This window comes from Rhipicephalus microplus, chromosome 10 (genome assembly GCF_043290135.1).
Source record: "Rhipicephalus microplus isolate Deutch F79 chromosome 10, USDA_Rmic, whole genome shotgun sequence".
Taxonomy (NCBI): Eukaryota; Metazoa; Arthropoda; class Arachnida; order Ixodida; family Ixodidae; genus Rhipicephalus; species Rhipicephalus microplus.
The window spans coordinates 100,643,809-100,659,276 of NC_134709.1; the positions used below are offsets into that span (position 1 = coordinate 100,643,809).

The following is a 15,468-nucleotide window of genomic DNA, read 5'->3' on the forward strand; positions in this document are numbered from 1 at the left end:
ATTTCAAAGTATTCAAAATGAATGAATAAATGCATATTAGTCTGCATGTAGTCCCTGTAAAGGTGGTTTTGCTGCAGTGGAGATATGTTAAGCCATAAAAACACCTGTTGAAGTGAGCATTAGTTTGCATTTATGTTTCTGCAAAGATAGTTTCAATGCAGCATAGGGTTGCTAAGCTGTGAAAGCACCTATACGAGGTGAAATCCACACTGTCATGGAGCCCCACTTCAAGTTTAAATGAATATATGACCACCTCAACAATTCATCATTTTTTAAGTTTTGAAGTTTGTTGTGCTGCCTTATATGCTCGAAGTGTAGCGTTAATGTAAAATGTAACATTTTTTACAGGTTGTCACTTCCATTCTACCAAAAGCCAAATCATGCTACAGTTTAAAGTAGTTCCCACTTTCCTTGAACCGAAAATATTGCCATTTGCACTGTTATTTACTTGGCAGCTGGACAACCGCCAGCCCAAGGAACAGATGGATGCATGCAGTGCCTGGAAAACAAATTCCAGTTTATTCATTCTGCAACGTGTTTTTCAACGCTGCACAGCTAATCGGAGGGTGGCAGGAAAGAAGAAGAAAACAAAATAACATAGCAAGCATGCCGATCTCATCTGAAGGCCCCAACGTAGAATGTGGCAAGCACCGTGAACGTTACAGCATATGCCTTGTTTCAATTTTAAAATACATTGTGGAGATTAGTTGGGTCATCAGAAATGTTTTGATATTTCTTCATAATATATGATATATATTGTAGCAAACAGGAAGGGAAGAACTGCACATAAATGTCTGGCTACATCGAAGATAATAAAACAACTGAGCGAGCCAGCACCCGTGGCTGTTGCTCTTGCCCAGAACCCTTCTTCCGCCTTTATTTGCAACACTCCCACAGCCAGCAAAGTTGCGGACACTTTGAGCAAGTCTGTCAGCAGGGGTTATCATGCAACAATGGAAGCTGCTGCCTGTAATGTTCAAGCTTGGGGAGGTGGCTGTTCTCACTCAGGTCTCCAGAAGACTTCACAGTAACGTTTTTGTTATCGTTAGCTTTTGATCCTGTGACCCGCTTCACTTGCTTCCCTGCTTGGCGCTGCTGGTCCCCATGACACAATGCAAAAACTCGTGCTGGTGGCCTTTGCGCGTAGAAAGAGTCTGACTTTAGCCTGCTCTTGTAGACTCGCAAGGTTTCCTGGTAATCCGCGTGGTGCTCAAGATCTTGTTGGCGTTTCATGTCAAGCTTCTGCAGGTCCTGCTCGAACGTGTCCCGCTCGATCACTTTAGGTGCCAGGTAGTCCTGAGTGTGTGCCAGGCTCGCAGGTGCATTCGATCTGCATGAAGACTCCAAGGTCGATGACGATTCTTCTTCCTTGCTCAACGAGGTCGATGCCGAACCATCCTGGCTTCGTCGGGCGGTGACCTCGCCAAGTACGGGAATCTCGTCAGCGTTCGCAGGCAGCAGTTATTCACCCACGTGCTCTGTTGCTGGTAGTGTTCATCCCGCGCGGCGTTGTGAACGGTAACGTACATTGCGCTGACATTTTTGGGTGCAAGATTCTGAGCCATGGCTGCGTATTAGGAGATATTATCTCCCGGGTCTACCGACGACTTGTCTACCACTGTGTGCCCCACTTTGCCAAAGTCCGCGTTTCCGCCGGTTTCCTGCGTGATGCACGAGGCACAGTGCTGGAGCTGTGCAGTGTAGCAATTGTAGATTCAGCGCATGTCTCTAGTGTTATGCGCCATCTTCTTGTGGTATTCGGCAGCGTCAAACACTCATGGGGTGCATGTACCTTGTTGAGTGCTGCTTGTTGTGGTACTGCTGCTCGCCGTTCCGATCGACGCCTTGCTTGGGCTTGAAGGAAGACAAACTCTAGATCCTACTGCTAGGATCAGGCTTGAGGAACATGTATTGCGAGAAGTAGAGTTTTGCCTGCTGTTGCTTCTGGGACAAGTCTTGGAGGCACACCGTACTGTGCAATGAACAGTGCATGCTCTCGCTCTCTTGGTTTCTGAAATAAGACCGCTTTGGCAAGCTGTAGCTCAGGCTGTGGAAAACAGAGTCTGTAGTCGATGCGCATGGTGCACTTGGGGTTTCCCTTGGCCATCGGCCTCTCCACGGCGTACATTGTGATCAAGTCCTTGCATCGAAACACCATGAATCGCGTAGAAAGTTACAGGTCTTTCACCGTGCACCCGAAACTCGTTGGTGTTGTAGTTGGCGTTGGAGTGGGGAGGTCGGTCGGAGGCGAAGTCTCAGCCTGCTGCAATGTTGATGGGAGAGAAGTTGTGAGGCTGGTTGAAAGCAAAGTCGCGGCCCGCCGCAACACTGAGGTGAGAAGGATTGAGAGGCTGGTCAAAAGAAAAGTCGTGGCCAGCTAGAACGTCGAAGTGAGGCGAGTCCAGAAGTCGGGCGAGGGCTTGGTTGCGCGGCGAAGTCTCATTTCAGCGCAGATGACTTTCTTCATGTGCTTGTTGGTGGTAGCCAGGTCCACTTCCAGCTCCTCAAAGTGAAAGCGGGCTAGGATCTCATTCTCCAGAAAAATTAGCTTGGAGTTCTTCGCTATGATTAGGGCGAGTACCTCCTGGAGCCTCTCAGCAGGGTATCACGCATTGAGATATGTTGCAAGATGGCTGCTCGGACAAAGGGGCGCTTGGTGTGGAGTTGATCATTGGGTGAGAGTCGACAACCAGACGATCTGGTGGGTTTTAGCACTAGAACAAAGTGTAGAAAATGCTGAGGAGAGAACTGGACCCGGACGTCTGGCTACATCAAAGGTATTTGAACAACTGAGCGAGCCAGCGGCGATGGCTGTTGCTTGTGCCCATATTCGTTCTACCTCCTTTATTTGCTACAATATACTATTCGAGTTCGATTCTAAATGATTTGAACTGAATCACCTTTTGATTTGAATTTGCTTCAAACCAAACATTCACTATTTGCGCAAGCCTAGTGACGACACTCACACCGCCTATGCCAGTGGCTGGTAATATCGAGAAGCATACCTTCCAACTCTCTCGGTCTGTAGTGAAGACTCTCGAAGTTTTGGCAATTTTTCCAGTTGTACAGGCATGGCCATAAATCTTTCGAAATACACGTCGAAGTTTTGGCAATTTTTCCAGTTGTACAGGCATGGCCATAAATCTCTCGAAATACACCTGCAGCCCTAACGAGAAAAAAAAAGTATTGAATTTATAAAGGGCAGTGATTCAAAATGACAGGCCTTGATCTTGTGAGCTAGGAGCACTTGTTAAAGAGGCCCTGCAACACTTTTCAGAGTTATCGTCGAATGGCTTCATTAAAAGAGCTCATTGCCTCATGAATTGACTGTCGCAAAAATCTTCAGAATCATCAACTACAAGCACAGTTTCAGGGGTTGGCCGCACGCTTCAAATGCTTTCTCTCTCCTTTTTGTACCCGCAAGCAACCTGTAAGCTCCGCGTGGCAAGGACGACAAGGAGTGCGGAAGATGTGGTGCCCCTTCATCAGCGTGTTATGGCCATGAGCATTTATTTTTATTTTTCTTCAAAAATGCGTCTTACCTTCAGTGTGATGACGAGCACGGACGCAGGCACAGGGCGGCATGCGGCAGCAGCCACTGTAACTATGTATGGGTACTACACTGGTGAGACGCGGCGCAGTAGTGTACCATGAATGCAGGTGTTCGTTTGCGGCTGGCTGGCTGAGGGTTACTGCCTCTGCCCTAGTCAGGCTGGAGTGAGCTGGCAAATACATTCTTCTGGCTAGCCTGTAGTGCTGCAGTATTTAGCTGTTCGTTTTGAGAGTTCAGGAGGAGTATGATTTGAGCTATGGCTTCTTCTATGTCCCGAAAATGTTTCCCACGCTGTGTACTCTTATACAAGGAATGAGGTAGAGGCGAGAGGGCAAATGAATATGATGGATGGGTGAGGCAAAATTTCGTAGCTTACGAAATGGCTGCGCACGCTTTCACCTTTGATGAGCGAGTTGGATGTTCCCGATTGGTGCTGTCACTTTTGTTTTGGTGCGCTAATAGTGTTGCATGGCATTATATAAAATGGAAGTTAAAACTGGACAGCACTCACTTATTTTGTTACCTCTCCTGTGTGCTTTTTGTAAATCTCTCGGATTGAGAATAGGAGCCTCTTGTACTAAACTCTCTCTATGCCGAAAACTCTTTATTAAGCCAATATTTCTCGTTATCATGATCACGATTCATTATGGAGACCACACTCGACCTTGTTTTCAGGTAGACCAGAAATGTTAGTTCAAGCAGTCTTGAGTTTTCAACTCTAAACGTGTATCTTGAAATGCATGGTTGCATTTTTTTTTCTCAAAAATTGCAAACGAGAGGTGTCGTCTACCAGCGTCTATCTCGGTTGCATTCAACTGCCGTTGAAAGTTTTGAAGAATGCACGAGACACCTTTTAGGAGAGTATAATATGCCAGTATTTTTCTAATGCTGTCATCCTCCTTTAGAATGCATTTTGCAGTATTTCTTTTTTTCATACCGTAGGTGATATCACTTTCTCAATATCACAAATAATGCTTGTTTAGCCAATATATTGTCTGTAATAATTATGTCATCAATGATTCCTGTCCTGCTTACCTTGTCCTATTTTTTTTTGTCATGTACATGCCTGTTGTTGTTCCCTATGCAGTTACGACTGAGATGTCGTCCAACAGTCTTTGGAAATGAACTTGACAATAAAAAAAAAATCTCCGCAGGTGTCCCAGACGATAGCACGAGGTGGTCCTAGGTCCCAGATCGCCATCCCCGCACAGGGTATGATCGAGTTCCGCGACGCGCTCACGGACTTACTGGAAGAGTTTGGCACGGACGACGGAGGTGAGTTTCCCGCGTTTGTATTCACACGCTTGTCGTAGTGATCTGTGTGTCGGCCGCGTCTTACCTCGTAAGTGTGGTCTCGCCTTTACTGCGTTCAACCGAGCCTGTGCACCTGGCACTCATGTACAGCCGCAATGAAGAAAACTCACAGGAAAACTGATGCAAAGATGAAAAACCACCAAGAGCATCAACAATTACTGCACTTCAAGAAGCAGAGCTCCCCGTCCCTTAACCTCAAGTATGCACGACCAACTAGCCCAGTCAGCTACTTTGTCATAATGATGTTATAAATTTTAGCGACTTGCGACATCATGATGCTGTCACACGGTGGCATAATTTTGACGTGACGGTGATTTTTCGCATCTTTTGTCTTGACACCGACGACACCTGCCGAAGCGAAATGCCAGTCAGTTTTTGCATTTGATGAGGCATCTAAGAGTTTCGTCTTGAAAGAGATGAGCCAATTCCACGCAGTGAAAGCCGTCGATGCAGTGACGTGCTCTCATGCCAAGCTAACTCTTCGCGGGGAAGGAATTTCTTGGGTGTACAAGAAGTAGTGCTCGTGTTCGGAAAGAGCAGCTAGCACGCAAACCCCCGCTCTTATACCCACAGCTGATTACCTCGTGTCTACCACACGCCTTTTCCTGACGCCTAGCACAGCCTCACTTTAGTCACCACATCTCCAGCGCCCTAAAACTACTCAAGCCCACTTATAACAATACCATTATTAACAATATATGTTGGTTATAACCATGAAAAGTCGCTACAGCATCGGCATTTCTATGTTTTCTGTGGTAATGTAACCCAATTACAGCAATGCCCGCACGCCACGCTATCAGTTATAACAATGAATTATGCCTGTTGGGTATCCATTCTGAGAGATCATGGAACGTGAAATCCTTGAAAGGAAAGAATAAAACAAGGAATTTGAGCTGCTGAACACATTACCACAACTCCTATGTACCCCAGCATCCCTATGGATTATTGTTATGCTTCACTGAGCAGCGCTATGACATTGAAGCAAAGCTGGCTTATAAAAATCGATACGGCGCTGTTAAATTACTTTCAGGCGTGAAATTCGTGTAAAAAGTTGACACTTTGCAGTCTCAGAGTCCGAAACTTCAGGCCTTGTCACTTAGTGGCTCTCTGGGGCTTTTGGCGATCTCACGGAAGCATCCAAATTTTCAAGCTTGTCAAAAAAATCAGCAGCTTTCTTATCCTTATCAAGATGTCTGTCGGTATAGGAGGCCTGTTAGAAAAGTATGCAATCTTTGGTGGAAGAAAAAAAAAACTGGCATAACTGGAGTGTTGGAAACCTAATCCACTTCAAAGTAGTGCCCTTGGCACTCCACACACTTCTCCCAGCGGTGCTGCCATTGTTGTAAGCATTCTGAGAAGACCACTTTCGGAGTGGAGTTTAGCTCAGCAGTCATTGCAGCCATAATGTCCTCCCTTGTCCGAAAGCACTCTCTTTTCAATGTCCTTTTGAGTTTGGAAATCAGCCAGAAGTCGCAGGGGGCCATATCAGGAGAGTAAGGAGCCTGTTGAACTACAGGAGTCATCATGGATGGACCAATTTCCCGTTGACCACAACTAAGGTCTCTTGCACCGCACAGTATCACGTAGGCGGTGGAGGACATCCCTGTAGTGCTCTTTGGTGATTGTTTGACCCTGTGGTGCGTACTCGTGGTGCACTACACAGTGGGAGTCAAAGAAAGCACTCGGCATCACTTTGACGTTGCTGCGCACTTGGCGGGCATTTATTTTTTATGACGTGAAATGCTTCCACTGTGACGACTGGGATTTGGTTTCTGGGTCGTACCCGCACACGCAAGACTCGTCATCAGTAATAATGGTATTAGTGAAGGTAGGGTCACTGATTGTGAAGTTGAACATGTCCTGTGAGACTGCATTTGCTCTACCTTGAGCAGTTTTGGCACGAATTTCGCCGCAACACTCTTCATGGCCGAATCTTCACTCATAATGGAATTTGCAGAGAAAGTGCTGATGTCCACCTTTTCCGCAATTTCCCGGATAGTCACACAACGGTCCCGCATCACCACAGCGTTTACTTCGGCAATGACCTGGTCATTTTGGTATTTTGATGGCTTACCGGAGCATGGCATCACTCTCCATCGATGTGCGACCATTTTTAAACTGGTTGTACCACTCCTTAACCTGTGTGAAACTCATAGCGACGTCACCGAAAGCCATCTTGTTCTTTTGAGTGGTTTCCACTTGGCTCTCCCTTAGTTTCTGGCGAAATTCGATGCAGTAGCACTGCTCCAGTCAGTCCGTCATATTTCTTGCAATGGAAAACCGGCCAAAGCACTGTGCACTACCTCACTCAAACGCTGCACCCCAGAAACTGACGCTATTGGCAGGTGGGAAAAAATTCACGCGTGCTCGCGAAAGTTAAAAAAAAAAAAAAAACTGAATACTTTTCTAACAGACCTCGTATATATCCAGTTTGATATAGTTTTCTGAGAGCAGCCAGCTTTCCCTACTTTTTGCTTTTTTTGTGCAACCCTTATAGCAATTAAAGGTTATAACGATAACATTTTCATGGCATGGAGGCAATTACGCCATTTAGAAGCGTACCTGATGTGGAATTTCAGCGGCAGAGTTGGAACAGTCAATGGATTCTGTGAGCGAGCGCTCGACCCTGGCGCAGAGCAATGCCTCCAAATCCTTGCCTCCATAGCAAGCATGGGAGCAAGGAAAAAGTGGAAGTGGTCTAGTCGCTCAGAATATTTTGCATCTAGTAATTCTATTCCGCTGTTGAATTCTGTCAAATTCCTTCTCGTACGTGACAGTTTTGGTGTCACTGTCATTATCTGATGAATCACTTGTTCTCTGGAGTTCTCAGAGTCGGAATGCTTGCTATAGAGCAGTGAAAGCAATGCTGTACGATTTGCCAATTTTCCCATGCTGGCCACCATCGTTTGAACACTCGACTCCCTCCCTCGCTTTGCCACTGGAGTACACTTGCTCCAAAAGAAGCAGAAAAGCTTGCTCCTCCGACTCTGCCATTCAAATTCAACATGAGAACCGTAACACGACTACCCTGGCTGGACTTAACCGTAACACGACTACCCTGGCTGGACTTATGTCGTCGAGCCCAGCCCTCGATTTGTTTCAGTGTTAGGAGGTTACCGTGAGACCAGAGTGGATAATTTGCGTTCACCTTCCGAAATGTGGGCTTCAGAGAATGCACAGGTGTTTTCGGGCCGTCGCTGCTTTGAAACATGAATAAAGAACAGGAGTGTTCTTTGCCGCTGTGGCTCGGTAGTTACGGTGCTCGGCTGGTGAACCATAAAACACGGGTTTCATTTCAGTGGAGGTGAAATGCTGGAGGCCCACATATTGCATGATGTTGAAATGTTAAAGAACCTCAGGCGGTTGAAATAACCAAGGACCCTTTACCAGATGCATGCCTCATAATTGTGTCATGGCTTAGACACGTAAAACTGGAGAGGTTACTATAAAGTGAAGCTGACCACTGTCAATATAACCGATAGGGCAAGTCAGTGGTTCGTGGTACTTAAAATATAAGTGCGTGACTTTAACAGAGACGGAGGATGACAAAAACAAATGCGTGCTACCAGCTGGAGGTATATTCAGAAAGCACTGACCTATATATGTAAACAGGTGAATGTTCCGCAATAAGATCCAGCGAAAATACAAATGCTGTGAAATAAAAAATAAGTGCCGCACCTTGCCAAAGCCTTTCCAAGAACCCGAGCTCCTTATCAACAGGCGAGGTGGTTATTTTTCTATTTATCCTCACTTGTATGTTTATTGCTACGTTCTGTCATTATATGTTACTACAGAACATATTTATCTTTCAATACATGTGTCAATGCATTCAGAGTAAGTTTTCAGTTGGCAGTATGCGCTCGTACTTTCCTTACTAAATCACTGTTAAAGTCACGCGCTCGTACTTCAAGTATCAGGCTAACCACTGCTTTGATTTTGCTTGAATTTCGCAGCATGGTTACCCTGATAATTTTTTTGTGATGCTTAACGCTGCTGCTTGCCGGCTTGTGTAAGAAAAAAATATGTGAAAAATGCTTTGTCAGAGATTTTTTTTTCACAACTGATGCATGGAACATGGCAGCTGGAATGTCATATGATTACTTTCCAAATCTCCGTTGCTGTAGTAACCGAGATTCTGTTAATGGTGAATATATAACGAAGTCTCTGCTGCCAGGATAGTACAGTTCCTGTTAATAGAGTTTTGGTAATGAGACTACAGTGGAATATCTTTTACTTGGATAATGAAGATTCTGCAAATGCAGATTTCAGTAGAGGAATCTGTTGCCGGAGCAGTAAGCTGGGCTAGCCTTACTGTTACATCATTCACATTGCTCTCTGTAGGGTGTAATCTGTGCAGCAAAAGGGGTACAACAAACTACATATTGACACAATGTGACTTAAAGTTACGCGCGCTAGCTGATACTTGTGCCCTCCAGATGTTTTGCGACACACGAGCCTGCGGGGCACAGCTGTGCGCGACCCGTGTTGGAAAAAAGAAGAACGTGGAGGAAGAGGCAGAAGTGAATGCTCGAGACAACCAGGAGATTTCGTTCCAGCTGTGTTATTATTCTCGGGCTCAAGTTCACCCTGCCCACGTTAGCTTATTAAAAGTGTTCATTGAACCGTGCGTTACAAATCTGGTGGAAGTGCTGGGTGCGATGCCAAGCCCTTCTCGTGTGACTGAGCACAGTCCGGAACCACAGCGATTTGGACCCAACGAGCTGACGCCTGTTCATCAGCGCTGCAGTCGACGCCTATGTGGTGAGAGTCCTGAATTTTCACCTTTATCGACTTCCCTTGGAACCTCAACGGCTGTGACCGGGTACGCAACCGACATGACAGCTCAGGTCACTCCAGCCAACATTGTAGTGAACCAGCCAATGCTACCAAAGCCTCTCCACGGCGAAAGTTAGGAGGACGCAGAGGACTGGCTTGAACACTTTGAACGTGTCGCAAAGGCTAACGGATATGGGGAAGAGCGCAAACGTGGAAGTGTTTGCTTCGCGCTGGAAGATAGCGCACGAACACGGTACAAAAACCACGAAGCTACCTTCCGGTCGTGAGATGGCTTTTGACGGGAGCTGCTCGCTGCTTTCCCGAACACAGACCGCAAAGAGAGCTGAAGCTGCGCTCCAGACAAAAAATCAGCGAAAGAATGAAACTGTCGCCATGTATGCGGAACACATGTCTGGCCTATTCTGCCGAGCGGATTCAAATATGAGCGAAGACAGGAAGCTGCGTCATCTGATGCGAGGCGTTAAGCAAGAACTCTTTGCCGGACTAATTTGAAGCCCGCCGCACACCGTCGCCGAGTTTCGTTCCGAGGTGACTACAATGGAAAGAACGCTACAACAGCGAGCAAGGTTATACAACTGGGATGTGATCATCACTTCCTTGGACATGTTGCCACCAGTCTTCAATAACGGCATAGAAGCACTACGCGAGCCGGTGTGGTCTGTTTTGTGAGAAGAGCTCCAGAAGCAGCGCCTTGACCAGAACACTCCAATGATTTCCTCTCTAGCCGATGTGATCCGTAAGGAGCTCAGGCAGGTGGTACGTGAACCTTCAAGCAACGCACAGCCAGAGCCGCCACTACAACAGAAGACGAGAATGATGTATGTCGATGTGCTACTATGAGGACCTCCAGGATGTGTGGACGTCGTGGCGGCTACACCTATGCAGTACCGGATGCCGCCGAGCGCCCTGCAGCCAACGCCAGAGGAGAGACTAAGGAAGAGCGATGTTTGGCGCACTCCTGACAGGATACCGCTTTGTTACCACTGTGGGGAGGCTGGTCATCTCTACCGAACGTGCCTCTACCGCCAGGCAGAACTACGTGGTTTTCCTGTCGATGCACCTCGGCCACGAAATGGTGAACGTCCATTCGAAATTGAAAAATACCTGTCAGGTCGTCAATGTTCAAGTGGCTTTCAACGACACCAACCTTGTGCAACAACAACGGGGACGTATAGGTCGCCTAGCCCCCGACCTCCAGCAAGATCCCCAAGGTCTCGTTCCACAAGCCTGCGTCGGGAAAACTAGAGTCAGCAACCTGTCGAGGCAAGGCCGCTGTCGACACTATTGCAAAAAAACCTCCATTGCTGACTCTGAATGACGACCGACTCAGAAACCGGTGCTTCAATAGTGACGTTGCTTCCGATTTGCGTGTGTTCGTTGACGGCTACAAAGTCATCGGACTGCTAGATACAGGCGCAGATTATTCAGTGATGAGTAGTGAACTTTCTAAAATACTGAAGAAAGTGCTGACTTCTCGGACTGAACCACAAGTTCGCACAGCAGGAGGGCACCTTGTCGACCCTACTGGAATATGCACAGCAAGAATCGGAATACGTGGTTTCGCGTATGTCGCCAGTTTTATTGTGCTGCTGGAATGCTCAAGAGACTTGATTATCGGCATGGATTTATTACGAGCTAATGGCACTGTAATTAACTTGCGAGAATCTTCAGTCTCATTCTCGACTAGGCACGCGATTGCTACATTTGAAACGAAAGAGAACGTATATGACCTTTGTATTGTAGATGATAGCGTCATGGTGCTACCAAAATCGAGCATATCTGCCAGCATATCTCGTGCTGGTGACAAGAATGCACGCCTGTGAGGCACACGTGCTGACAAGTTTACGCTTGTGTTTTGCAGAATGCGGTATCACCTTGTGTCCCAAGTTGTCTGCTTTTGTTTTAAACTTCAATTTAGGACACATACTCTCTTTAGCCGACTGCGTCTTTTGTCAAAGGCGTCTGCATATATTTCTGCACTATACTGTAGGTAATGCTTTGAAAATAAGCTTTCATTTCAAAACTATTTCTTTCTTGGCATCTTTACAGCAGTGTGACCTTACTTACTGTTCATGGCTTGTGAATTATTATGGCATGCAGGCCATTCAATAGCATAGCCGGAAATTTTTGAAGGGGGCAGTTAAACTATACTTTACGTGGGTTTACGTGTGCATTTGTGTTTGTACATGAACAGTAGAATTCCACTAAAACGAATGCCGTTTGATTGAAATTTCTGCTACAACAAAAAATTCACGATTCCTCGTCAGCCGTCCATAGGAGTCAATGCGTAAATATTGTCGCCACAACAAACACTTTTTCTTCTAACGAAATTTTATGATATGATTCCAGGCTCAGATACTTGTTGCTGTGCTGTAAACCCAATCTTTAACATTTAGATGCATTTTCAGAGCCTGAAAATGCGTCAACGAAGTCTGAAACACACATTGGCACCACCAGAAGCCACCGCTATACTGCCGTCATTCAGCAAGCATGAGCGCCGCCATTGCTCGATAGCGATGGCAATGAGACTGCCTTGCTTTTGTTTTGCCACTGGCTTGCTTTTGAGCCGCAGACGATCCAGAGCTGAAGATCAATCGCTCAGTGCATGGTTTCCTTCTCGCAGCTCTTGGAGGAAGGAATAAACTGTTGCAGCTGCTGGGTGCAACCGCGGCACCATGCCTTTTCCAATTCCAATGCTTATCATTATGTGCGGGTTTGGCCAGTGTGGTAACTAATCAGAGTGGCTGTTTGCCCGTATTATCAACAAAATCAGCTAGCCGCGAGTGATGGATGATAAGAATGGCATAGAATAATGCAAAAGTCGCCGCTCCACGATACCCTGCCTCCGTCTCGGCGTTGTCAGATACTTTTGACGACGGACAGCTGCTGGTGTTAAGGTGTTAATGCAACTATTCGGTTCGTTCACAAAAGCAGTTTTAGGCGTTGTTTCAGCATGCTTTTCACCATGGCCTCACTATGCATGGGTGAAAATCATGTGGTGACACTGCTGGGAAAGAATAGAAAGCAGCGGACATTTTTTTGAATTTTGAGAATAAACATTCCTTTGTTTCGCTAGCTCAGATCAGCTATATTTTTTTCGGTTTCACAACAATGAAATTTTCGCTTCAGTGAAATTTTTTTCGTGCCCTGTCAGTTTCGTTGTAGCGGGGTTCGACTGTATATGCACATACAAAGAAAATATGATTGTGGGAGGCAATGTCGAGTCCCTCTCTCTGCTACGCCAGTGACACGATTGTTACATCTCCGAGCCGCAGACGATCTATTTTGACTATTTGCGTCAAAGATGGGTGGCGCCCAGAAATGCTTGATTTTTATTTGTCCCCGTTTTGCGATCTGTGTTTGCACACGTGTAAGGACTCGACCATAGGTCATCTACATGTGCTGCTGCACTATCAAAGCCAGTAGTGATCTGGGTTTCTGTTGTTTATTCTCTCTCGCAGCTTTCAAAGGAGAACTACCTGAAGGGCGCCACATGCGTGTAGAAAACAAGACGTTTTATTTCGACATTGGGCAGAATACCCGAGGCATCTACATGCGTATCTCAGAGGTGAGTGGCTTGCCAAGGGGTTTCTCAAAGACACCACTTTTGTGTGTGCAACATTCCATGCTACTGGCTCTCCTGCCGGCTTAAAGGGATGATTAAGTAGTTTTTCAATTCGGTAAAACTTTGTGATTGCCAAGGACGGACGTTATTGTCAACTGTTTCCTAATTTTTTCAGTGGTTGTTGCAGCAGGAGGCTTAGAATACACAAAAGAAACGTTTATCTTACTTCGCTACGCCAGCGCTTCGAAAGTGTTGAAGTGGTAACGAACTATGGCATCTTTGGCAGCTGCAGCAGAGTTGCGCTGCGCTGCGGCGAAAGGTTGCCACCACTGACTGATCTGACTTGTGACAGCGCTATTTATCTACCTGAGGTTCAACTGAGTTAGGGACGATAAAAGTTCCGCAGCTGGGTTACAACATCTGCCATAATGACAAACAGCTGCGTCCTGTATCTTTAACGGTGCACGCTTTAACGGTGCAGTTGTTGCAGATGACGCGCCATACAAAAGATGACATCAGCACATTTGCTCAGCATCTCAAAAAGCTCTGGGCTGCAGTGGCTACTTTTTTTTGCAAAAAAAAAAAAAAAAAATGTGTCCACTTTTTTTGAGGACTGTCACAGCAGTTTTTGATTACAGCATAGGTCAAACTGTGATTAGCTTGTTCAAGGTATTTTTATAGAAAAGTGTAGTTTGCTTTAATGAATGCACACATTGTCAGATTCATGGTGCAAAGGGGCCCTTGCCTGTCAAATCAGTTCTGGTGACACTTAAGCTCTTGGTCTCTTCTAGCGCATTGTACTACGGGGTACAGTACTCGGGGCAGCTCGCATTCGTACATAGACAAAGAAAAAAAAGCGGACAAGAAATGAAGACAAACTGCTTTTTTACTTTTACTTTGGCTGAGGTGGTGGCTAAATACGCCTGTCGACTGGCAGCAGTTACTGATTGGAACTTATCTGAATGCTGCAATCTTGTACCTCATATACTCTAACATAAGCAAGACAGATTAATGCCAGGACTGTGATTTTAGATCCACTCAGGAGCACATAATGTTATGCGAAGAGGCACATACAAAAGGCGATAGTACAGTTTGTTTACTGAAGAGAATGTGGGCACATCACCCTGAAACAGTGGCACAAAACGATCATCCAAATCGTCATCTTTTTCATCGTACATCTTTTTCATCGTACTTTTTCATCGTACATATAACGAACCTGGATATAATGACATACCTGTTGTAACGAAGTAAATAAAAATGGTCTTGCAATAAATACAGTGTTAGGAATAAACCTTTATAACGAATATTCGGATATAGCAAAGTTATTTTCATGGAAGATGCAACTTTGTTATAATGAGGTTTAAGAGTATTTGTTCTTTGATGGCTTTTTTTAGCATTGTTCCCGGCGATAAGAGGACCATTGCAGAACTTGTAAAATCGGGGTCGGACACACCAGTGTAGAGATCTCGCATCTGTTGACAATATGGAAATGTCAAGGGATAACAAATAGCGATGGGAATGCAGCCTCTAGCAATCACTGGTGTGTGTGCTTGGAAAATGCATTGTGAAACTCTGCCCTTGAAGATCAACTTTGGGCTGTCGAGCGGGCTGAGGAAGCTGCCAGGACTAAGAGTCTCGAGGGCACCTGTCTGGCATTGTACAGTGTCATTGAGGCAGCGAAGTCGTCGAAGGTCATTTGAGAATTCGACTGGTTGCATGTAAATGAGTTGCTGCTTGTGAGTCTGAACTCTGTCTCTTCATTGGCAAAGCACTGTTTTATAATGTCCAAAGCTTCATAGTAGCAGCTTGCAGTTGATGGAATTCTTGCAATAGCCCGTGCCACATCGTCAGTCAAGACCCAACGTAGATAGGCAAACTTGTCCACGTCAATGAGCCCGCCATCAATGTTGCTCATCTCGTTGAATTGTTTCCGGATAAGGTGTCCACAATGATAGTTGGCGAGCAAACTTTATATTGTCAATTTACAGAAGTTGAACAATGAGTTAGTTGGCATGTGCATAGCATGGGTTCGACTGGCATAGCCAGTGGTGTACCAGTTTGGTGATTTTTAAAGGGTCCCTAAACAACCGCCGACAACACAAAGCATGAGCGTGACATTCTAGCATTTCGTCTTCTTGGCACGATTTGGAGTGCCACCAGTCTGTTCACATGAAGTCTCAAGAAAATAAATGCTTGATTGGTCCATAATAAGGAATATCAGTAGCGAACTGTCTGTGAC

The 15,468-nt window shown here is 45.8% G+C and overlaps 1 protein-coding gene across 2 annotated transcripts in view; it reads left to right on the plus strand.

Moving 5' to 3' along the window:
- The window catches only part of LOC119180669 (transcriptional regulator protein Pur-beta), a 188,610-nt gene that overhangs the window by 145,850 nt on the left and 27,292 nt on the right, over positions 1-15,468 (plus strand). For both annotated transcript variants that reach the window (XM_037431789.2, XM_037431790.2), the window contains 2 exons: positions 4,708-4,828; positions 13,126-13,232. In XM_037431789.2, the coding sequence (XP_037287686.1) occupies positions 4,708-4,828; positions 13,126-13,232 (228 nt within the window). The remainder of the gene's footprint in view (positions 1-4,707; positions 4,829-13,125; positions 13,233-15,468) is intronic.